Source organism: Electrophorus electricus, chromosome 5, assembly GCF_013358815.1.
Source record: "Electrophorus electricus isolate fEleEle1 chromosome 5, fEleEle1.pri, whole genome shotgun sequence".
NCBI classification, from domain to species: domain Eukaryota; kingdom Metazoa; phylum Chordata; class Actinopteri; order Gymnotiformes; family Gymnotidae; genus Electrophorus; species Electrophorus electricus.
In genome coordinates, this window is record NC_049539.1 from 23356412 (window position 1) to 23380627 (window position 24216).

Here is a 24216-nt window from a genome sequence, read left to right on the forward strand (position 1 = left end):
TCCAAATATCACCCATGAAAATCCATTCTGCTCCATCTCTGCTTGGAAACAGAGTCAAAGTCAAATGTATTTATATAGACTCCACTACTTCATGTCTCTGGTGTGATGAATTTGTACAGAGATAGCTTACCTCTACATACTGTGCTCGAATACCCCAGTGCCCCAAATGCCCAGAAATTAAAAAAAATCGATGTTTGAAGGGAACTGTAGATCAGTGTGCACCAAGCAGTTCCCGTAAGCACCACAGAGAGCATCCTGGCTGGAGACATTGCTGCGTGTGGATATTTACACCCAGTGCTGCAGAACACGGGCAGAGGAGATGATAGGGGCCAGCAGCACCCACGTACTGGTCTACCCAGAGGCCAGAGTGATGCAGGAGGAATCGGCTGCTAGTCAGATCTTCTCCCCCACAAAGCACTGCAGGCTCAAACAAGCACAGGAAATTGAGTGTCCAATCATGCATGTTCACACACATGCATAACTTTGCATTGACACATGCTGGGGATAAGAGGAGAGCTCGCTTCATTAATGTGTTTGTGTTCTGCCTTAATGCAGTCATGTTCTTGACTTCTGGTTTGTACATTCTGTTGTGGTTTGACTCTCCAGGCCACAGTAACTTAGATCACCACAAAACATTTTAGCTCTGTAAACTGTACACACACACACACACACACACACACACATATATAACCTTCTGAAATAGGGAGACAAAAATACTTGGATACATAAGCACATGAATAAAGTTATTTAGAATTATATACAATAAACAATGTTGCACTTAAAGACAATTTTACAAAATTTTGGCATTGCAAAAACCTAAAAATGCAAAAGTCATTCATAGCTACCGTTAGATACCGTAAGTATCAGAACAAAAAAGAACAAAAAGAAACAATTGAAACAAGAATAAACTGAATATCATTCAGTATAAAAAAAAAATCAGTTGCATACTGAAAAAAAAAAATCCATTTGATAAGTAATGACATGGCACTTCTGGTATGTGATCAAAGCCGACTGGTTTGGCTAATTAGACCTTTGAACGGCGTATCTTCTGTGTCCCGTGCACTTGCAGGTTTGGCTCGAGGGACTGGCAGCTGGGTTTGTGGCACGTTTTGCATTTTGCAGGAAATTCCGGCTTTCTGAAACTGTGCGAGGTAACCGTGCATTTGCATGGCTGGAGTCATGCGATTTGCATACGGTGGAAACGGCAGAGGACCCGCACGCTCTGCGCGTCATGCGCTGCCGTTAAAGGGCAGGCCCCCCACATCAACCAGGACCATGCGTGGTGCAGCCTTGCCGAGAAACCTCGGAAGACTACGTCTTACGTCACTATGTCTCTGTAGTGGTAATCCCGTCCAATGGGCCGATCGTGTAAGGTTTCAAAGAACATGACAAATATTGTTTTAGAAAATGGGACGTTCCCAGTATTATCACAGCTGCACACCATGCTTTCACTGGCCTTGATTATGACGATTTAGACAGTTTAGACTCTGGGAGTTTAGACAATTACAAGTTGCTCCAAAACACCAAAGTGACTACAGCACACTAAAGTGATTACAAAACACAGCCCTGATTTATGACAACAAACACAAAGATTCATGATTATAGTTTTCTGCTTTCTTAAAAGTGTTTAACTGGGATTGTTTAAAGCTCATACGATCGTCCCGCTGGACTGGATTTAGGCTCACTTGCTCTCTTCAGAGCAACTCTAAAAGGAAGGAAACAGCAGCGTTAATAAAATACATGTTAGAAAAATGGCAAACCGATCCTTAAATAAACAGGACGGCCATTGTAGTCTGGGTGCACGGCCACGTCAATATGTTTTAAAGCCTATTGTCAACACAGTTCAGTCCTGGCTCAGTAGCATTGTAAAGTAATATATGGGCTGTAATATCTCACTGACATCAGGACATTCAGGACAGGATGTCACAACAGCAGGGCTCGTGGATGGTTAAAATCGTTCTGTATGACTTAAGGATTCCAGCGTTCCTCTTGTTGCTTCTGTCTTGAAGAGATGGTACAGTAACCCGAACATGTCGTTGCGCATGGACACTCTCCTTCACCCTCACAACTCCTCCGCCAGCATCACTTCCTCTGAGAGAGGATGATGACGATGCCGACAGTGAGGGACACTACGGCCAGCATCCCCAGAGCCATGAAGAGCAGCCTGCAGATGGGCATCTTCACCAGGCGCAAGAACAGGGACAGGCCGAAGGCCGTTTGGCTCTGCCTCTCCGCCTGGGGGCCGTCGGCAGGCACTCCGAGGTCCAAGCTGTGCCGGGTCTCTCTCGAGCAGGGCGGGGCGGAGCTGGGCACCCTCTTCACCTGCAGCTTGCCCTGGTCACGGCTGAAGCGGATGCTGTAGACGTGCTGCATGGGCTCGGGGAGGCAGGACAGCACAGTGGGGTCTGTGGCCAGCTTGGGAAGGCCCAGGGCGGGCAGCGGCGTGGACGCCCGGCACAGGGGGCACTGGATGCTCTCGGGCTGGGCGGATATGATGTTGATGCGGGCCAAGCACTCCAGGCAGAATGTGTGATTGCACTGTAGAATCTTGGGGGTGTTGAAGATGTTGTTGAACTGCCCGAAGCACACGGCGCACTCCAGGTCGGGGAGGGGCTCGTCTGGGGGGCCGTGGTCTTCGGGGTCCTTCAGCTGGGGCTCCATGAGGGGGAAGGGGCGGAACCTCTTGGGACGACGATGACGGCAGTGTGCCGAGGTCAGGGGTCAGAGGGTCAGTGGCAGTCTCGGACATCCATGATGCATCACTGCAGAGCTAAACAAACAGACAGTTATGTGAGCTTTAGAAAAGGAAGATTAACCGCACAGACGCAGTTATTGTTCTGCCTCTGCTGGTCCAGGCCTGGACACTGGCCTCCCAAATATCAGTAAGTCGTTTGCATTGGAAATGCAGATGGTGCTTGCAGATCTGCAATATGAGTTGATGCAAAGCAGCCCAGTGGCAGGCATGCCTGCTGGCCAATTGAACCTCAGGGCACACAGATAGACTCCACCCCCAGCATTAACTTTCAGTGACTAGAGTCAAATTCAAACCACAGACAGGACAGTCAGAGCCAGAGTGATGAGAACAAACAAAAGGCTCTGTGATTGTGTATTCAGTTCCACTTACCAGAGAAATATGACCTATAAAAAAGCTAGGAGCAAGAAAGGGAGTATCCACACTATAACCTGAAAATGCAAAGCCAGTGGCTGGGGGAGGGGCCTGTAATGTGGGAGGGGTCTGTTTAAGATCAGGCTGGGTTCTGTACCGGGGAGGGGTGTGTGTGAGATCACACTGGGACCTGTACTCTAACTAAACAAGCAAACCACACCAGCTTGACGTCATGCACGTACAGGAGGGTGAGGGTGGTAGTTCTGCTCCTGAATCAACAGACACCTGCACCCAGTCTTACCAATGACCTGGCTAAGAGGATTCAGGCCTACGCAGAACAGCAGTGGGGACAGTGCAGTTCCTCATATATACAGTCTTGGCCAAATGTTTTGAGGCTAGCACAAATTTTTGGATTTCGCAAAGTTTGCTAAGTCAGTTTTATGGTGGAAATTTGCATTAATTTTAGATTGTGAAGAGTGATCAGATAAATTACAGTTAATTGCAGTCATTCCTTGCCATGAAAATTAACTTAATTACAAAAATTACTGCATTCCAGCCACTGTATTTCAGCCCTGCCACAAAATGGCCTGCTAACATCATTTCAGTGATCTTCTCAGGAGAAAGTGTTAATGAGGACAAGACAGCTGATATCACTCTGTCATGCTGATTAGAAAAGCAGACGGGTTGCTTTAAAAGGGTGGTGGTGCTTGAGGTTTTCTTCTTTTAACCGTGCTTACCTCCAAGGAAACACGTGAAGCCACTACGCTGCATCAAAAGGGCTTCACAGGCAAGGACATTGCTGCTTGTAAGATAAATCAACCATTTATTGAATCATCAAGAACTTCAAGGAGAGAGCTTCAATTGCAGTGATGAAGGCATCAGGGTGCCCAAGAAAGGGCCAGGACCGACTCCTAAAGAGGATGCAGCTACAGGATTGGGTCACCACCAATGCAGAGCTTGCACAGGAATGGCAGAAGGCAAGTGTGAGTGCATCTGCGTGCACAGTGAGGTGAAGGCTTTTGGATTATGGCTTGGTGTCAAGAAGAACTCCCCAGATCTCAATTCCATTCAGAACCTGTGGTCAATCCTCAAAAAGAGGGTGGACAAACAGAAACTGATCAACTCCAAGCACTGATTAGGCAAGAATGGGTTGCCATCAAGCACAATTTTGCCCAGAAGCTGATATCCAGCATGCCAAGGCGAATTGCAGAAGTCTTAAAAAAGAAGGGTCAAGATTATAAATATTAAATCTTTGCTTAAAGTTGTCAAAAATGTTAAAAAAACATTACAAAATGCTTCTAATTGTATATCACTATACCATATAAACATCTGACAAAAGGATCTAAAAAAAAAATTGAGGCAGTAAAATTTGTGAAAACCAAAATTTGTCAATCTTAAAACTGTTGGCCACAACTGAACTACACTTCATGTTGCATATCCTTGATATACACCAGATGCATGTACACAGTATAATAACTACAACTGATGCATGTCTGTGTAGTATATTAGCCTATTGCTCCTTATTACTGTGCAATGGTTTATTGCATCACCAGGTTTACCACCAGCCTAGGAAGTGTTCACCCTACCTAAAAGCCATTAGGACCACTCTGCTCAGCTGACCTCAGATCAGCTTTATACAACAGCTCTACATGTGCTGATCCTGCAGTACTGGTAGTTCACACAAATAACATGCATTTCAAAATGCAAATATCAGTGTCAACAGTTTGTGACAGAGGCAAAGAGCTCTCAGTTACCAGCTGGCTAACACTGGCACATTCCCTTTGTTGTTTAACATGCATTGTACCTGACAAATAGACTTAACTTTGATCAGGTGTGATAGAAAGGCAATACCTTAAAGCTCAGAGCTACCTACTGAGCCTCTAGTAAAATATCTTACCATCCAGGATCAGGGGTTTCCCCACATTTCAGAGAGTTTGAGTCCCAAGTATTCCCTCTCTCACACACATTTACATGACACTTTGTTATCCAACATGACTTACAATTATGACTGAACACAAATTGAATAATTGAGGGTTAAGGGTCTTGCTCAGGGCAACTCAGCAGTGGTGGGGTTTGAACAAGAAACCTTCAGATTACAAGTCAAGTACCTTAACCACTGTGCTACAAATGCTCACACTCACCTTGTTCTCCAGCTCAGTGATCACCCATGGAAACGATCCATCAGGATCTTACACCACCCCAGTGAGGTGTGTGAGGGTGTGAAGGCAGCTTCCAAGTTCCTTACTCATCTGCGCATGCAGTCACGTCCCTATGGGTGCTCCTTTCTGTCCATGCTGATAGGAGACATCCCCTCATTCTCTCTGTGTTGCTGAAGGCTCAGGTAGGATTTGCATACTGAAATAACATGCACCAGGAACACAGAGTAGTCAAATCCCACTCAGAGAGAGAGAGAGGAGGGGATTTGTGAGTGTATGTAAGCCGCAGTTAACCAGATGTGTCCCCTCTGGGTGTCTTGAACAGATATCTACAGTAATCCAATCCTGGAGCTCCTTTATAAAGGGCAGTTTTACATACAAAACAGGCAACGTCAATGTTCCTGTTTGTGAATTTAGCAATATGAAAACAGTTTAGAAATTTAACTGCTATTACTTCCAATGTCACAAAATTCAAAATATTACAGTGGAAGCTCTAAAATAAACTGAAACACAAAAGTACACAGTGGACCAAGAGTTTCAAATCAGATTTTTATAAAAGTCTAGAGTGTGAAAAACCATAACCTATGAAATCAGGAATTGCGAAATTTATACAGACAGAGACACTACTCAATATTTGAACAGGATTACAAGATGAAAAAAGCTGAAAAACAGACACCTAAAACTGGTTACAACTACTGTAAGGAACACAGTATGTTTCATTCCAATTACATATACATACAAAAACTACTTAACAGTGAATGAGACAAGTTAAACAACTAAGGGAAAAGGTTTCCACTTGGGCCGAATAAGTAAGATAGTTAGCAAACTCCATTAGCGAGCTCTTTAAGCAATTATCAAATAACCATATTACAGGTCTAAATGTAACTATGGCAATGACTTACATGTGATAGATAAATGCAATAGTTTGTAAAAACCCAAAATGTAAACAAGTAAAAGACAAAAGAGTGACAAACAACATACATCTGTAAATGTATTCCTCAGTTCTGTCCACCATTTTTTCAAAGTGTGGCAGTGGAACTCTCAGCTATTGAACTGCATTGTGGGATTGCCTCTTCTGGACACATGCACATACGCCTCCACATTCAGTCATCATCCAGACCCCGTCAAAGAACACATGCAATTCTCCATTCACATTCAGTGGTCCTAAGGTTCCTTAGAAGACAGCTAAGGACAGGGGACTTCACCTCAGGATTGTGCACTCGCTGCCTACTAAGGCAGCTGCCTGCGAAACAGAGCGCAGCCATGGACTCCTACATGTGGTTACCATTACTGTGATGAGAGAGCTTTGTGCACATAGTATAAATGACTTAAAAAGTGATTTCACAGCAAGGCTCATCTAATGTCCTCTGCTGTAGTTTATAACATGTCCTGCAGGTTCACCGTCTGATAGCAGGTTCAGAATAATCCACGCAGCAGGTAGAAGTAGCCCATATCCAATTTTCTGACCAAATCAAAATTTTTTTTGTGAGTCTATTCATAATATCTTTTTAATGTCACCAATATCTGACAATAGTCTGAACAGATCAGACTCCTAAACTGAGCCGCACGCACAGGAGAACAATACTTCACGTGACACGCTCATCCGGAGGTAAACAATCAAAATTGAGCTAACAATAACAGCCACTAGTCCAAAGTGAATGCTGATGTTAATCTGAAGTAGAGGCTGGCTGCAAAATCAGAAACATCCTGCAGACAAATGAACAACTAATGAGTTTATTGGCTAATCGCTTCACATCCACTAACTACATCATCAGGAATGTACGCCGCCATAAGGTGCTGGTTACTATAGTTAAGGTTCGATGACTGCTCACTGTGGCCGTCTGTCCATCTGTCCCTCCCAGCAGCAGGAAAGAGCCGCAAACGTTGAGATGGACTGACGTCAAAGCCACATGAACTTTGAGCACTCTCAACCATTTCACTGCGAGTTATACTGTGTATGACTATGTATGTGACAAATAAACCAAACTTGAACTTGAACTTTGACCTGGCTGCTCACGCTGAGCCGTGTCGCACACGTGTCGCACTTCGGTAGCGCATTGAGAACATGGTCCAAACTGCAACTGGAAATGACAGATTCAGTGTGACAGATTCTGTGACAAACAGAGGAAAAGACCGGAGGAAAACGTTCACCTGCTGTGTGAACGTGACCTTTACTCTTACGTTTAATATTGGAGGCTAAATTGGTGTATTAGGTTCCCAGCTTCTAAAGAGGAAGAAGAGGCGTTAAGCCCTCATTCGTCCTTCTCCTGATCCCAAAAGTCTCCTGACTTTACAGAGCTTAGATGGTTGGGGTTATTCAGGCAACAGTGCAGGAATGAGACACAGGAGTGATTGTCCTGGGCTATGGAGGTGATAAAGTGTTTTACGTTAGTGTAAGAGATTGAGACTGATAACTTGTTTTCTAGTGAAGTTTTTATTTCCTCCATTTCAAACCTGGATCAATGTTTAGAGTTAAGGAGTTATGGTTAGGGTTATGGTTAAGGGTTAGGGTTAGGGTTGGAGTTAGGGTGAAGGTTCGGGTTAAGGGTAAGGGTTAAGGGTAGGGTTAAGGGTAAGGGTTAAGGCTAGGGTTAAGGTTAGGGGTTATGGTTAAGGGTTAGGGTTAAGGGTTAAGGGTTACGGTTAAGGGTAAGGGTTAAGGTTAGGGGTTAGGGTTAAGGTTAGGGGTTAAGGGTTAGAATTAGGTTAAGGGTTAGGGTCACTGCCACCCTGACCCCTCCTACCCCCGCTCAGATTGCGCGCTCTTTGATGTCCATGTTTTGGGTTCTCAGCTTGACACGCCGAATGAACAGATGAATGAACAGATGACTAACATGTCTCAGTGTATGGACGGTGTGTGGACCATATATGTGAGTGTATGTGTGTGTCCCTGTGTGCGTGAGTGCGTAAAACAAGAGAAGTCATAGTTTTACTTCTCAGCTCAGAAAAACAGTCAAACTGATCCGAGGCCATGACAACTCACACCTCTGCCATTCAAGTGACACCAAGAAATTGTTTTCATTTTAAACCATACCCGCTTTCACTACATACAAACTCTGTGATTGGCTGATTGTAAATAGTTGTGATTGGCTGCTTGGCTGTTGTGCCTGCCTTGCGAGAACGGGCCCACCAATCAAAATGGCCATGACTCAAATATGGGACAAGACAAATGTACCACTCACTGCAAACACTGAGAAGGGATACTGGAGAATGAGTGCAACAGAATGTACTACAGCCATTGTGGCATTTAGATGACGCTTTTATCCAAAGCAACTTAAAATTATGTGCCTCCTTGTGCCTCCTTCAGAACCCCTCTAGTGGAGATGAACCTGCCCCTCAGTGCAAAAATAACTGCCCCAGGTTTTTCTGCTTTCATAGTGTGTGACCGAGAGATTGAGAGGGTGTGTGTGTGTGCCCTGAGTGAGAGGATGTTCCCTGTCCCGACACCCTCCATGTGTGCCCCCTCTCTCTCTCCAGGCAGTGAATTAGCCATTACTGTTAGCGTTAGCCTTGGCTAGCTGCGGGTGCAGGTGCGGATGCAGGGTCAGAAGCGGGCCACCTCCCTGAGGCTGGGCACTGTTCCCTGGGACAGGTGAAGGTGGTGGAGGCCTGTGTTGAAGGAGGCACACAGGAGGTTGCTGGAGTCACACGGAGCCAAGGACACCAGTGGACCAGAACCATCCAGAGACAGAGTATATAAACACACTACAGAGAGAGGGGTGGGGGGGACACAGAGAAAATTAGAAATTAGAGAGAAAGACACAGAAGGGATCTCTACTTCTGTAGCCTTAACAGTCATAGCACAGTACAGGCTGAATGGTGTGTGTGGGTGTGTGTGTGTGTGGGTGTGTGTGTGTAGTACCTGCAGTGTTCTGGTTCCAGATCTTCACTGAGCCATCATAGGAGGCAGAAGCTACCAGAGACGGGGAGCCCAGGGCAGCTGGCAGAAAGACGCAGCAGGCCGTGGTGTGGAGATGACCCCGATACTCCACCACCTTACAACCAGGCTGCCGCAGGTCCCACAGCTACACACACACACACACACACACACACACACACACACACACAGAAAGACACACATACACACGGACATGCACACACCGACAGACAGACACACACACTGTACATGAACATACATTTACAAACATAGCCATCAGTATTAAGGCACATAAACTCACGCAACAACCCTATACATTACCAAAACCACTATTTAACATTTTCGCACACACACACACACACCGTGGCCTCACAGCCATGTCCCGTGAAGCCGTTACTGCAGGACAGCAGGTGGTTCCCGTTGGTGCTGATGTCACAGTGTGTCTGGATGTACTGCTTAGCAGGAAAGGTGTTGGTAACCTGCCACGAACGACTGTCCCACACTCTGGAGAAACACACACACATACGATTCTTGCCCAGTGTTTTTATGATGCTGGAGTCATGAACACTGACCTCAGCGGCAGCTAGAGAGCTTTGCAGTTCTTTACATGCATCACTAACACCGTGCTCTTCAAGGACTCTGACTCCTGTTACAGACCTTCTCCAGCTGAACTTCAAACAACTCTCTAACCTTTTCCAGATGGATACGCGTCCACAGACTTTTATTCTGAGGACTTCAGGAATCTCTCATGGTGTGCCTGCCTGGACAGCCTGACTCTTAATTTAGATTCCTGAAGTTCTGATTGGACAGGTCCAAATCGAGGCTGGTTGTTAACTGAGGCACTCACACTGATTACTGAGCAACAATCCTAACGAACTCTTCCGTGAGGCTGCACTATCGGGGAAGGGCAGGGCAAGCACCTTTTCATACCCGAAGATTTGCATAATTAATACCTCATGAACCAATGACATGAAAGAAGCACCAAACTTGAATACTTCTACACTCCATGATTACATCAGATGGGCACAAACTGTGGAATTTCGACTGTTCTTCACAGCACTGTGTATACTATAAGATGTGCATATTAGAAAGTTATAGGTGTGTGACAGGCGGCCTAAATGAAAAGTACTTTACTTGGACAGGGTTATAACGATGTATATAAATAATTTTAAGACTAAATCAGCATACATGATTTAATAATTATTTACATTTTTCACATAAGGGTTAATATTTTTGAAGGTGTAGATTGGAGCTCCTGGTGATGCATCTGAGTGTGTGTTTTTATTACCGTTGCAATTCACCTGGCAACCCACAGATTACAAAAAGCTCCTGTAAAATTCCTCCTGCAGGGTTGAATATAGCGGGCATGGTGGGCGTGATAAGTGTGGTGGGCGTGGTCCGGAGACAACCTCTACAGACTCAGCTTTCTGCTGGGCCACTCACACAGGCTCTCACCTGATGGTCTTGTCTTCAGAGGTTTGGACAACTGATGTTCCTCCAGGAACCCAGCAGACATGTGTTACCTGAGAGAGAACGATATGGAGATCAGTTGTTTCAACAAAGAAAATCTTGCCCGGGATACATTCTTTATAAACGTCTTCTTAATAGGCTAACAGTGCATTGGCTGAGGGGTCAGTCAGTCTGTCAGTCAGTCTGTCTGTCTCTCTCTCTCTCTCACACACACACACACACACACACACAGAAGACAGGAGTTTTGTTTAGCTTTGTGGTTGTCATCCCAGACCTGCATCCCTGTTTTCTGTGTATTTGTTTTTTCTTGATCTATCACAGCTAATTTAGTGTGGACCGATAATAAAGTGAAAGTTAACTGATAATTAATGGATAATTATCCAGAGTCAGGGTAGAACATGGATAACAGAAGCCTGGTTTGATTTAAATGGAAGAAATCCACACTGGACGACAGATTTTGTGTAGTGTAGTTTGTAGTTGTGTAGTTTGTGAGGTACGGTTGTCTCACCAGGTTTCGTGAGATGGTGTTTTTCTGCAAACACTTGCCGGTCTCAATGTCCCACAGGCGCATGGAGTTATCACGAGAGCCCGTGCACAGCTTTGACCCGTCTGCAACACACAAACACCTCAAACATCACGCTCACGCCACACCCACTGTATCATAGTCAAACACCTCATACATCACACACATGCCACGCCCACTGTGTCACAAATGTTAACGTGTTTGCATGGGCAGAATCCTGCAGCTGTGAATGTGTGGGTGCGTGAACAGGTGTGTGAGCAGATGTGTGAGCGTGGCAAGGTGTGTGTGCTGGCATGCCTGGGCTGATGGCGACCCCGTTAATGACAAGTTCGTGTCCGTGAAATGATTGGACAGGGTCGCGGCCACCAGCAAAGTCCCACTGCAGCACGCTCTTATCACGAGACGCACTGAAGATACACGTACTGCCTGAGAAGCAGCATAGCTGGACACGCACACACACACATACAGATACACACACACAGAAAAGAGTGTTATGTTTGTGTGCTGTGTTAGGCTAGTTATTAGCTGTATCCTACCCTGTTGTAGTGGACTGCACTTGACAGAGTTGCTTTACCTTGGTGATCTCCTTGCTGTGGCCATGAAAAGCTTTGCAGGGTTTTCCAGCTCTCCAGTCATATACAACCACAACCTGTGTAAAGACACACACACTTCATAACCCACACATATCTTAATACACACTCCATAACCTACACATATCTTAATAGACACTCCATGACCCACACGTATCTTAATAGACACTCCATGACCCACACGTATCTTAATAGACACTCCATGACCCACACGTATCTTAATAGACACTCCATGACCCACACGTATCTTAATAGACACTCCATGACCCACACGTATCTTAATAGACACTCCATGACCCACACGTATCTTAATAGACACTCCATGACCCACACGTATCTTAATAGACACTCCAGGACCCACACGTATCTTAATAGACACTCCAGGACCCACACGTATCTTAATAGACACTCCAGGACCCACACGTATCTTAATAGACACTCCAGGACCCACACGTATCTTAATAGACACTCCAGGACCCACACGTATCTTAATAGACACTCCAGGACCCACACGTATCTTAATAGACACTCCAGGACCCACACGTATCTTAATAGACACTCCAGGACCCACACGTATCTTAATAGACACTCCATGACCCACACGTATCTTAATACACACTCCATGACCCACACGTATCTTAATACACACTCCATGACCCACACGTATCTTAATACACACTCCATAACCAACACGTATCTTAATACACACTCCATAAGCAACACATATCTTAATACACACTCCATAACCAACACGTATCTTAATACACACTCCATAACCAACACATATCTTAATACACACTCCATGACCCACACATATCTTAATACACACTCCATGACCCCCACGTATCTTAATACACACTCCATAACCAACACATATCTTAATACACACTCCATGACCCACACATATCTTAATACACACTCTATGACCCACGCATATCTTAATACACACTCTATGACCCACACATAATGTATGTCAACATACACATCTATCTTATTACACACTTCAGCACCCATGTGTACCTCAATGCAAACTTAATAATACTTCCTAACACCCACATAGTTTAACACACCTCAAAATCCATGCATAACTTTATACACACTTTAGAACGCGTACATAATGACCCTACCCTTGCAAACATTAATAATCACTTCGATAAACCATTGCATAACCAGCTGTGTTCACTCACACCCACTGTAAAGCCCTTCACTCACCTGGTCACTCCCACCTGACACACACAGGTCAGAGGTCAAGGAGGTCACACAGTTAATAGCATCAGAGTGGGCGGGCTCATACTGCACCACCTGTGTCAAAGCTGAAGACTCCACCCTCTCCCTGGTCCTGCACAGGAAATGCTGGTGTGAGTCACATACCTCACATGAACAAACTGAGTGTGTGTGTCGTTGTGTGTCTCACTTGTAGACATCAGAGCGGCGGTGGAGCTTGCTCTGGAATTTACCCATGTCGGGGTCACAGTCCACAGCAGGGCGGGTGGGCGGGGTCACACGCCACAACAGTCCAGATGGGCAGGGTCACACACCACAACAGGACAGGTGGCGTGACTCATGCTTGCCCTGAGCTACACCTGGTACCCTTTCACATTTAAACAGTCATAAACACATGCTCGCATACAACACTTAAGTGTTCACAATATAAATCAACAGCGCTTATTCTTCATTGCAGTAGCATGCAAAATGTGCATAACACTACTGTTGATGCAGCAGTGTCACGAAGTACTGAGAGGTACCGACAGTTTCCGCAGCCCTCCTGTAAACCCAGTTTTCTGTCAGCACAGAAGGCGCCCTGCATTTCCACTCTGCGGACCAATCCAATTACCCAAGCTAGCGTTAACCTAGCGGCAGTAGGGTCTTATCGAATTAGGGAAGCCCGACCGGGACATGACACTTACGGCTGCCGCAACAGCTCAGTCAGTCAGGACGAGTCAGGAGGTAACCAAGGTTTCCCCCCCCCCATGTCTCGGTTTTACCCAAAGCTCTCCGTCTCGACTGACTGTCGTGTAGCTAACCTAGCTAGCTAGCTCGCGCTCTCTCACGTCCAAAATTAACTTACCGGAGGACTGAAAGGTGGCAGGCCAGGTCGATTTGCTGGAGACTCGCGGCTGCAAAAGTAAGCCGATATTTAAATTCGCCGCGTCTGCTAATTTTTTAAGACATTGCCCTGAGCGTCCAGTATCGCGTCCAGTATCTTCACTTCGGCGCAGCCGCTCGTGCACTGTCCTCCCGTCTCCTTAGCGACGCTTCCGTCGAGACCAGGTGAGTAGGGTCACGTGACGAGGCAGGGAGGGGGGTCGTTAATTAGCGGTGGGAACAACTAATCTGCCATAAACCTCTGAGCAGTGACTTGAAAAAATCCAGAGCAAAATGCAAAACAAAGTGGATCAGTGTGAATGAATACCCACAAACTGAATGAGTGACAATCAACTTGCATTTTCTATTAAATAAAACATCACCTCTGAATTTTTCAAAAGGCACGTTTGTTTTATTAACAAAGACAGGACATGTCTGTTATTCCGAACACCAATTATTTATAAAAGTACAACTCCGAAGTATTTTACACTCAACACTCAGTGTTAGGCTATTTGAAATGTTCTGGTATATGTAGTAACCCTTTCCCGTTCATTAGCTCTCTCAAATAACTGCGAACCAAGCTCGGCCCGATTCCCGAGAACGGAACAGAGATACAGGGAACATGTTCGGTGGACAGTAAAGCACAGGCACTTTTAAAATCCTGTTGAGCTGAGACAGCGGGCAGCAAGCTCCAGCCAGACACGAGGGGGTAGCCCTGGTTCGGCTCCTTGTCAGCTGGGTTTGAAATATTTCAGCAGACTGTTGCTCTGAGAGCCCTTGGCAGCAGGTTTGCCCGCTCGCGCTGCCGAGTGTTTGGTTGCGAGTTTGGAGGGGACTTTGAGCGTGGGTCTGCGTTGTTTCCAGTCTGCCAGCAGCTCAGCCTGCATGTCTGGTGGAAGCTGAGAGAACACACAGGGATCCACATTGGGAGGGATGTCAGGGTGGCTTGTCTGAGCCACAGGGACACCAGCTGCATCCTCCATGGCATGCCTCTCCTCTGACCTCTGACCTTCCCTACAGAGCTCCTCGTTTTGGGCATGCTCGGTGCTGAAGTCATCGTTATGCGCCATGCTATGGTTGCTATGACTCACACTGGATTCCCTGTGTCGTGAGCCTCCTTCTCGGTTTGGGTGCACTGTGAGCTGCTCTGCAAAGCGCGAGGTGTGGGCGGAACCCTGTGCTTCTGTAGAATCTTCTGGAACCGAACCTCCAGTCTGGAAACTGGCCAGCAGCTCCATCTGTATATGTTCTGGAAGCGCTCCAAACACATCTGGGTCAACGTGGGGAGGGAGGTCCGGACCTTTCCTCTCTTCTAGAACACTGGCTCTTCTGGAATCTCCAGGGTCCACTCTCTTCTCATCAGAATGTTCCAGAATTGGTCGCCAGGGAGGTACGGGCGTATGGGCCTGGACTGCTTGGGGCAGCGACTTCTGGCCTAATGGTTCTGATGATGATGATGGTGGTGAGGAGAATGATGAAGACAGGGCTGTGTGTGGGAAGAGTTCCTTACGCTTGTGTGTGTCCTTTACCCCCGCCACAGTTCTAGTCTGGGTGCGGCTTGAGGGACCATTAGGACTCAAACCCCCAACCATGTCCTGAAGAAAACAAGAAGATATTCATAATCAAGGTGACAGATAGTCATGTTCAGAGTGTATTTAATGCCTGGTGTGGGAGCTCATCTGTCCGTGCATTTAATGTACATGGCAGAACACAAAATCTCACTGCTCAACTCAGTCTAACAGAGTTTATTAATTCTAACAGAGTGAGTGAAATTTGCTGTTTAAAACAAAACCCTGTACTGAGTTATTTCTGCTGAGAGAGAGAGAGAGAGTGTGGTGGCTTACCTGCCCCTGTGTAGAAGTGTGTGCTGCTGTGGGTGGTGTGTGTGTGAGGTAGGAGCTGATGGAGTTCCTATCAGATCCCTTGGCTTGTAGGTTAGTGAAACACACATTCAGCAGGGTCAGGTGGAACCCCTCCCCCACATCCACCAGTCTGTGGAAGAGCTTCATCGCTATGGAAACTAGCTGAGGCACTGCGTCACTGCACCCTGAAATAAACAGTAAAATAAACAAACAACAATAAATAGAAATGACAATGACCGATAGCTGTAAAATCAGATCTGAGATGTTTAATAGCTTGTAATTCAGTAATGGTATACTGAATTAGACATTTGTGTGTGTGTGTGTGTACCAGTTACAACTCTGTGTGCGGTGTGGTGAGGTATGGGACACTGTCTGCTCTCTCGACAGAACCAGCGATTCAGTGCGGTGCTTCGTCTGAGGGTGAGTCTCAGCGTCTGAGGCAGCCTACCATCCTTTCGCATCCTAGTAAAACACACACACACACACACACACACACACACACACACACACACACACACACACACACACACACACACACACACACACACACACGGGATGGGAAGGCGTATTGTGCGGGACTCACTAGGATGGGCAGCTCACCTCTCCATCAGGCAGCTGAGCAGCTCTCGCACTTTGCCCTCCACTTCCATCACCGTGGAGATCTTCCGGAAGGAGTCCTCGTCGCTTAGCGACTGAAATGGCAGACCGCACATTACAGTCACTAACACGGAGCCGAGCTTACACATGAGCTGTAGAAACCCTTCCACTCGCCCCCAGCGGTGACCACAGGACACACCTGTCCAGTACCCACCCTGAATATAAACCTCCATCAGGTGTGCTCAGGTGGTGTTACCTGTGGAGGACCTGCAGGGGTCACAGGTGAAGGGTCAATGCCGTAGGCCAGGTTCTGGATGCGTTTAGCCGTGGCTTCCCCGAACTCAGACGCCAGTTCAAACAGCGGCGCCACCTGCAGGGCTCGGACACTCAGCACACCCAGGGCCTTCAGCTTCTCACCCGTCCTGTAGCCAATCCCTAACACAGTCACAGCGCTAACTACAGCGTACTTACCCGTCCTGTAACCGACCCCTGACACAGTCACAGCGCTAACTACAGCGTACTCACCCGTCCTGTAGCCAATCCCTAACACAGTCACAGCGCTAACTACAGCGTACTCACCCGTCCTGTAGCCAATCCCCAACATAGTCACAGCGCTAACTACAGCGTACTCACCCGTCCTGTAGCCAATCCCTAACACAGTCACAGCGCTAACTACAGCGTACTCACCCGTCCTGTAGCCAATCCCTAACACAGTCACAGCGCTAACTACAGCGTACTCACCCGTCCTGTAGCCAATCCCTAACACAGTCACAGCGCTAACTACAGCGTACTCACCCGTCCTGTAGCCAATCCCTAACACAGTCACAGCGCTAACTACAGTGTACTCACCCGTCCTGTAGCCAATCCCTAACACAGTCACAGCGCTAACTACAGCGTACTCACCCGTCCTGTACCCGACCCCTGACACAGTCACAGCGTACACAGTTGTCTTGTAGCCGATTCCTCATACTCACAGTGTTTAGTTGCAGTGTACGTATTCTCCACGTTAATTCTGCTTGATATTTGTCATTTTGAAACTACTAAATGTAGGGGAATGTGCATTAGATACATAACCGCATGCTCTACACTGGACAGTTTAGGTGTACGTGGGCTACTGCTTTGTACAGACAAAATCTCACAGCCACGGACAAATGGCAAGTCTCTAATGAGTTCCACATGTGACAGGGTTACAGGGTCATAGGGTCACAGGACCACTCCACGTATTCCACATCCCAACCCACATTGCCCACATACAGTCTGATACAGAGTACAGTAGTGGGATAAACAGTATACAGTAGTGTGTGTGTGTGTGTGTATATACACGTGTTGGATTTTCATTATCAGTGGAACCAACAGCTGTTTCATGCCTCACTTACCAGGCACTTTGCAGGGTCCAGCCAGGCTGCCCATCAGTTCAGCGGTGCTCTGGGGCAACAGCGCCGTCTGCTGGTTGGGCTTGAATGTGCCCGATACCAGCTTGGCCATTAGCTTGCTGCTAGCGATCCCAGCACAGGAGGTGAGACCCAGTCTGCTCCACAGCGCCTCCCGCATTTCAGCTGCTATGATGGAGCCCAGAGCCAGCCGGGCGTGCTCCTGCACGTCCACCGCTAAGGCTGCAGGAAGCACCAAACAACAGGAGAGCTGACCCAGGATCAGATCACAGGTGTCCATCCCATACGGTTATAATCACATGGACCGGGTTGAGCTGAACCCACATCAGCACTCAAATGTCTGATATATATAACCCAAACTAAACAGCTCAGTGACACTGGGGTCCATACAGACACGGAGCATAAAAAGGTGTGGTGGTCTCCCAACATTCTGGATCAATTTGTGGGTTTTATCCTTGTGGTTATTATTTTTATGTGCTCAATATTATGCACTTTTGGATTTCATTAACATGACATCATTCTGCAGGTCATTAGTGTTAGTGTTATGAAAGACGTTACCAGTGTTATATGTTATATTAGCATTACATGTACATTAGTGTTAATGCATTTCATGACATTGTTTTTCCATGTGTTTTGATGTGATTAGCGTTAGACGTGTTTGGGAACCTCTGACGCGTGTTGGCTCACCATCGTGCTTGTAGATGTGACCCACAAAGGAAAGACTGGAGATGTCTGTGTCTTTGAGCCTGTTCTCCACCAGCTCTGTAGCATCTACAAAGTTCTCGTCAAAGCCCAGCCGCTCCACTAGGGGACAGTATGACATGAGCAGCTCTGCGCAGAAACAAACAGGGTTTAGGTATGTAACACACTGTAACCGTTAAAGTCCAGCATTGTACAAACTTTACCTTAGAACACTGTCAAGTCATTTGTGAGTGGGTAAACAACAAACAAGGTGAGATCTCGAATACCACAATATTCTGTATCCCATTCTACAACACAACGGAGGGGCAGGGTTTCGGCGTACCTGTGACCCTGTACGACATCTCCCTGTAGCAGGTGAGGTCCTCTCCCTTAACGATCACCAGCTGAGGACATCTCTCCAGAGCCTCCTTCAGCGACATCAGCTTAGTGACGCCAAGCTCTCTGGCCAGGTAGTTACAGGTAACAATAATGTACTTCTGCTGGACTCCTGAAAGACAAGATACCACCCGTCATCCCCCAGCAGTGGCCGCTGAAGGAGCCTGACTGTGGTCGTCACCACAGTGAATCTGTGATCTCCTCACCTAAAGGTTTGGTCCGCAGGGCTGGGTTCCGGATCATCTCCACCTGAGCGTAGTAGCAGTCCAGGTCAAAGTGAAGGATCACTCTGTCGCGCGCGCCGCCCGCACGCCTGCTCGCGCACGCTGAAACGACACAGCAAACGCGAAGCGCTCGAGTCTTCCTCCGCGACATCGCGCTCGACCTCCGCGCGTTTACCAGTGCTGACGGACTAACGTGGGAAAGTGGACGGTCATTCAGCGACTGCTGAATGGTGGGCAAGCCCCCAAGGTTTTATCCGCGTGAACAGCTACACCCGTATCATACCTGACGCATCCAGCAAGTCTGCGCTGATGTCGCAGTCGTCCTCCCCTTCCTCGTCTGTGTCCATAATGTCCTGCACCCAAAAATGTCGCGTTAAACCAAACAGTACAGTATGCACCCCACTGGTCTTCAGAAGGTGCAGCGTCTCCCTCGTAGCCAAACGCTTACTGTGGGTTCTCCGACTCGTGTTAGCGCCACCTAATGGGAAGGAGGGTATGATGACCTACACCGCACTAAAATAACCGGCACGAAAGGATCAATTAGCACCCATTTCTCCTCATGCATTGCTGCAGGAGTTGCCTGCTGTATCTCTTGAAATACATTTAATCAGCTTTTCGCTGGAGAAACCAAGAGAAGGCTTACTGAACACCTTCAGTACATCAGAATTAAGGTTTTGTCGTTTCCAGTGGCAAGGCATTTTAGTAGTAATGGACACTACATTATGATTCTGTTTGCGTTGCCAGTTGTTAGCAATGAAGTCAGTAAGAAATTAGAACTGGACAGGGTCTTCCAAAACAAAGATCATCTTTAAGTGACGAATAAATGTTATAAACATCTACTTTTCTAATATAAACTGGTTTTACTTAGAACTCCAGAAGTGCTTTTCTTGCAGAGCTGAAGGACCTCTCTGTCAGAAACGTCCCGTTTCTCTGGAAATCTTGTGTACTACATCGCAGTTGTTTACCACCTCAACGTCTTTAACTACAGGGCACTGCAGTTTTCCCCAGATATTACAAATATTTAGAAATGTTATGTTTTGGGTTTACTGTTTGTTTGCTGTTTACATGCAGCGTTGTCCTCTTTTCAGATGACTGAATTATTAGAATTTTAGGACTTTTATTTTGTTCATTTAGCGGACGTTTTCGTTGCTAATTAATTTTTTTATTCTTATCCTTCAGCCCTTTCTAGCTGTCTATCTTTCTGAAGTTTTACTTCAGAAGTTCAAACGCCGTTAACGGAGCAACTGCGCGGTCCGCCCGCGCGAGGGCGACCAGAAGCACGAGGACGTCGTGCGTCACCCGGCGCGCGTCGGCGTGACTCGTGGAGGGCAGCGTCTCGGTCGTCGCGATGTCTTTCCGTAGGGCCGTCGCAGCCGCGTGCGGGCTCGCGGGCGGCTCGGCGCTTCTGCTTTGCGCCGCCGAGTCGCGTGAATATTTCGGAGACAACCGCGGCGGACGTTCCAAAGCGGGAGTCGGTGTTCTTCACGCGGCTCACCCGAGCCCGTGGGCTCCGGGGAACCACAGCGTGCAGCCTAGCGGATACGGATGGGATAACAACTGGGATAAGTAAGTGTCGTGCCGTAATATAGATTCGGTTTTGGTTTTGTTCTCGTCTCCGACTTTCTCATGAGCTACATGTGCATCTCTAGCTATAAGATGGGCGAAAGACGGTGCAGTTCCGCGTGGAAAACTCGACACCGTTCCATCAATGTCGAGGAAGGAAGAGATTCGTCTCTGGTTACTTTCATTTCTGTTTGTACGTTGCCCTGTTGTGCTCTGAGGCTTGGCTGAACGACATCATGGGAGGCTGCGTTGACGTGAGAGGGCAGGAAGGAGGAGAATGAGCGCGATGGACCAGTGAAACCTGTTCTGACTCCCTCCAGCTCCTCAGTGGTTGACTGGGATTGAGGTTCTCGGGTCAAGTCAGTCACGTTCGCAGCCTGGAAACGCACGCGTGTGACGGCGCCGGAATCTGACGTGTTGTCCCCCTCTCTGTGCAGACGAGACCCCACCTCCAACCCGAGGAGGAAGGAGAGGAGCAAAGAGGAGAACAGCTCAGAGGCGGAGAACAGTAAACCCACAGCAACACGCCACATCTTCCTCATCAGACACTCCCAGTACAACCTCAACGGGAACAGAGACCGGGAGAAAACGCTCACTCCTTTAGGTACAGGAGCACAAGGCTCAGCGCTGTGTGTGTTGCCCTCTTGCTTCTTTGTGAGTTTGAACACGCTGAATATTTCACCGGTTTGAATGTCGAGTTTGAGTGTAATCTGAGTGCACTCGGCGTGCGCTGATGGGACAGTGTGAGTGTTCTGAGTGTTTGTGTGGTGTCTGACTGCACTCTGCGCTGCAGGTCGCGAGCAGGCTGAGCTCACAGGGCAGAGGCTGGCAGCACTGGGTCTCCAATACGATGTGCTCATTCATTCCAGCATGGCCCGGGCTACGGAGACCGCCAACATCATCAGCAGATACCTGCCAGGCGAGAACAGGACCGTCGTCACCACACAGCTGCCCTCTGAGCTTCTCACTCAGACCAGCACTATTACAAATGTTGTACTGCCCGATTCTAAAAGTGTGTGTGTGTGTGTGTGTGTGTGTGTGTGTAGGGGTGGAGCTGGTGAGCTGTGATTTGTTGCGAGAAGGGGCACCCATAGAACCTGTACCTCCCGTGAGCCACTGGAAGCCTGAAGCTGTGGTTAGTACTCTCAGATGTCTTGTGCATCTGTTCATACACCTGCTTCACACCTTGACACACCCATTACACAGCTGTTGCACACCTGTTAATACATGTTCAATACTGTTCACACACACACCTTTACCCACCTGTTACCTGTTATACATCTGTTATACGCGTGCTCATTGCAGGCCTTAAGAAACATACATCATTTCTGGTCAGATCACCTCCTAATAAGTGGTCTCAACACTACCTGGCACAGAAGAACCAAAGTGATGACACCGTCTGAACATTTGTTTGTGTGTGTCGGTGATGTCAAACACCCAGTTTTATTTCAGACGTAGCTGACATCAGTTTGGATCCTCTTCTACAGTTGCTCTAGAATCCAGAGGGTTGAGGTGGTGTTGAGGCCTGGTGATTTGACACTGAATGACACGTGTGTTAAGATTTAAGAGTTTCATGCCAGCTCTCATCCCCAAAACATAAACGTGTACAACTCCGCTCGGGCCTTTTGCCATTCATACTGGATCGCTGGGGTAGGACATCGAGGCCAGAGTGGGCATAGCTGTGTGGGAATGACAGGGTCTTGATAGCTGTGTGGGAATGACAGGGTCTTGATAGCTGTGTGGGAATGACAGGGTCTTGGGCGTAGCTGAACAGTAGTGTGGCACAGGTAGCAAAGCTGTTAGTTTAACCACATTAAGATGGTGGTGTTGATGCTTTTTAAATCAAGTAGTTTAGGTAGTGTTATTGCTTTATTGTTCGGGAAGTGCAGTAGTCTTGTCAAATACTACATCTTATTTTAACATGCAGTAAATATTTACTCTGTGAAACTCTGTAGGTGTGTCTTGTCGGCTGTTGAGAGAACAAACAGTTTGTCAGGTGTCTTTTGCTCAGTGTAGATCAAAACGACCTATTGCCATAGCTCATTTTTGTTCAGATAGTTCTGTCAGGAAGCATCTCGTGTGGCGAGCTACGTGAAGGATAGCACTGCACGTGTGTGCAGCGTGGGGAGCGTGTCACGTGTGCCGTCGCGTGTGATCCTCTTTGCTACTTCCAGCAGTACCACGAAGACGGCGCACGCATTGAGGCAGCTTTCCGCCGCTACATCCACCGGGCCGAGCCCAAGCAGAAGGAGGACAGCTACGAGATCATCGTCTGTCACGCTAACGTCATCCGCTATTTTGTGTGCAGGTGTGTGTGTGCATGCATGCGTGTCTCATGACTTGCATGTGGTCAGGGATTTAAATCAGAACCCATCTGAACTGTGGTGTTTTCTGGGTGGCTCTTTACACAGCTGTATGTTCGTGCTTTTATGTTGGAACTGTGCAAAACTGGTACACTCTTCTTCAGTCATAGAAAGTTGTACCCTGATTTGCAACTCTATCATTTACTTACTGTAGAACACCGGTGGAATTCTCTAGGGTCTGTGTCGCGTCACTCACTGTGAGTGTGATCCTCTGTGTGTGCGCGACTGGTGTGCGTGTTTGTTCTTGTGCGTGTGTGTTTTAGAGCGCTGCAGTTCCCGCCAGAGGGCTGGCTGCGTCTGGGTCTGAACAATGGCAGCATCACGTGGCTGACGATCCGCCCGAGCGGTCGCGTGGCCCTGCGAGCGCTCGGAGACTCTGGCTTCATGCCCCCGGACAAGGTTACCCGCACCTGATCCACCACCCTCGCCTGACCCAGTCTGGTCCGAATGCTACTCCTCGGAGCAGAAGGCAGGGGTGCATACTTGCTGGAAATTTCTGGAAACTTTCAGAAAAAAGTTTGAGGCATACATGTAACGCATTTATATTTTTATTTTTTAATGAAGAATACACTTGTACAAGAATCCCTGCATGACTACAATGAGTATGTGGAATTGCATATGAAACATTTCTCTGAAAGGTGCTGAGTGTTTCTCCTCAAGTCTTGGCCTGCTGCTCCTTCAGTTGTCCCCAAGAGTCTTCAAAGTAAATGTGATGTTGCTATTTTTGGGTAAAGTATCATTGTTCCTCAGGGCCTGGACTCACAGGGCAGCGTTAAGGATGAGATGATGATCTCAGACCGAGCAGTGCGCGACGATGCCCTGTGAATCCGGGCCTTACGCCCTCCGTTTTCTGAACCCATCCTTGAAAAATGTGGAGGGAATGACACCAGCAAGTGTTTTATTTATTAGCGCTGTTCTAGGAAACCCTCTGCTCTAAAAACTCTTGGCTCTTTGCAGACTCTTCTGACTGGTGCAAAAGAGTTGTTTTTCATGGGGTTTCACGCAAATCCGAGGCCTTGACGTGAAGTTGGTGAATGGTGTGTGGCTGTCTTCAGTGCCGTTTGTGAATGTTTTCAGTTAGTTAAGAACTTGAAATCAAAGATTTTATCAAGGCCAACACTCAGCAACGGTAGTGAAGTGTGTCGGCATGCGCAAGTCTTTTGTATGAAGCGCGCACACGAGTGAGGATGCAGCAATAGGACTTGTTCGAAATGATCATTACCTTAAAGTTGGTGTGGTTTGATTTTTGATATGATTAAAACTTGGTCAGTAAGGTCACTGTCAGTTCTTTCATTTCACCCAGAAATAAAGCACATTTAACATTTTCAAGTC

The 24216-nt window shown here is 47.3% G+C and overlaps 4 protein-coding genes across 7 annotated transcripts; 1 reads left to right on the forward strand and 3 right to left on the reverse strand.

Annotated features, from left to right (window-relative positions):
* Nucleotides 1–2082: 2082 nt before the first annotated feature.
* LOC113586781 (RING finger protein 225) lies at nt 2083–2661 on the reverse strand. Its single transcript, XM_027025146.2, has one exon. The coding sequence runs from the start codon at nt 2659–2661 to the stop codon at nt 2083–2085; it is 579 nt and encodes a 192-aa protein (XP_026880947.2).
* Nucleotides 2662–7910: 5249 nt separating this feature from the next.
* Nucleotides 7911–13204, reverse strand: wdr31 (WD repeat domain 31). The gene is made up of 9 exons (XM_027025172.2): nt 13137–13204; nt 12935–13061; nt 11707–11781; nt 11430–11574; nt 11118–11218; nt 10595–10662; nt 9502–9643; nt 9125–9287; nt 7911–8967 (listed from the first exon to the last, which is right to left on the reverse strand). Exons 1-9 carry the CDS (start codon nt 13181–13183, stop codon nt 8807–8809), a joined length of 1029 nt encoding a protein of 342 aa, XP_026880973.2. The 5' UTR covers nt 13184–13204; the 3' UTR covers nt 7911–8806.
* A 989-nt stretch (nt 13205–14193) lies between these two features.
* Nucleotides 14194–19416, reverse strand: poli (polymerase (DNA directed) iota). 3 transcript variants are annotated; one of them, XM_035526187.1, is made up of 10 exons: nt 19242–19416; nt 18941–19060; nt 18682–18846; nt 18345–18488; nt 17643–17879; nt 16523–16701; nt 16270–16361; nt 15998–16131; nt 15652–15854; nt 14194–15402 (listed from the first exon to the last, which is right to left on the reverse strand). In XM_035526187.1, the coding sequence occupies exons 1-10, from the start codon at nt 19303–19305 to the stop codon at nt 14539–14541; spliced, it is 2202 nt and encodes a 733-aa protein (XP_035382080.1). In that variant the 5' UTR covers nt 19306–19416; the 3' UTR covers nt 14194–14538. The 3 variants fall into 3 exon arrangements, with proteins under 3 accessions (XP_035382080.1, XP_035382078.1, XP_035382079.1); XM_035526185.1 differs by having other exon boundaries at nt 16523–17133; XM_035526186.1 differs by having other exon boundaries at nt 16523–17133; nt 18941–19146.
* An 852-nt stretch (nt 19417–20268) lies between these two features.
* pgam5 (PGAM family member 5, serine/threonine protein phosphatase, mitochondrial) lies at nt 20269–24209 on the forward strand. 2 transcript variants are annotated; one of them, XM_027025173.2, is made up of 6 exons: nt 20269–20524; nt 20959–21125; nt 21315–21440; nt 21568–21656; nt 22696–22829; nt 23148–24209. In XM_027025173.2, exons 1-6 carry the CDS (start codon nt 20307–20309, stop codon nt 23296–23298), a joined length of 885 nt encoding a protein of 294 aa, XP_026880974.2. In that variant the 5' UTR covers nt 20269–20306; the 3' UTR covers nt 23299–24209. The 2 variants fall into 2 exon arrangements, with proteins under 2 accessions (XP_026880974.2, XP_026880975.2); XM_027025174.2 differs by having other exon boundaries at nt 22699–22829.
* Nucleotides 24210–24216: the final 7 nt, after the last annotated feature.

Bases quoted from the DNA above. Each gene is read 5' to 3' on its own strand.
- poli (XM_035526185.1), bottom strand. From the start codon at position 19,305: ATGGACACAGACGAGGAAGGGGAGGACGACTGCGACATCAGCGCAGAC. The intron at 19,061-19,241 runs GTATGATACGGG...GTGTCGTTTCAG, and splicing joins AGACTTGCTGGATGCGTCAG to CGTGCGCGAGCAGGCGTGCG. The intron at 15,855-15,997 runs GTACACACACAC...TGTTTATTTCAG, and splicing joins CGCACACAGAGTTGTAACTG to GGTGCAGTGACGCAGTGCCT.
- wdr31 (XM_027025172.2), bottom strand. From the start codon at position 13,183: ATGGGTAAATTCCAGAGCAAGCTCCACCGCCGCTCTGATGTCTACAA. The intron at 10,663-11,117 runs GTGAGACAACCG...GTTCTCTCTCAG, and splicing joins ACACCATCTCACGAAACCTG to GTAACACATGTCTGCTGGGT. The intron at 8,968-9,124 runs GTACTACACACA...CTCTCTCTGTAG, and splicing joins CTGGAACCAGAACACTGCAG to TGTGTTTATATACTCTGTCT.
- pgam5 (XM_027025173.2), top strand. From the start codon at position 20,307: ATGTCTTTCCGTAGGGCCGTCGCAGCCGCGTGCGGGCTCGCGGGCGGC. The intron at 20,525-20,958 runs GTAAGTGTCGTG...CTCTCTGTGCAG, and splicing joins TGGGATAACAACTGGGATAA to ACGAGACCCCACCTCCAACC. The intron at 21,657-22,695 runs GTTAGTACTCTC...TGCTACTTCCAG, and splicing joins ACTGGAAGCCTGAAGCTGTG to CAGTACCACGAAGACGGCGC.
- LOC113586781 (XM_027025146.2), bottom strand. From the start codon at position 2,661: ATGGAGCCCCAGCTGAAGGACCCCGAAGACCACGGCCCCCCAGACGAG.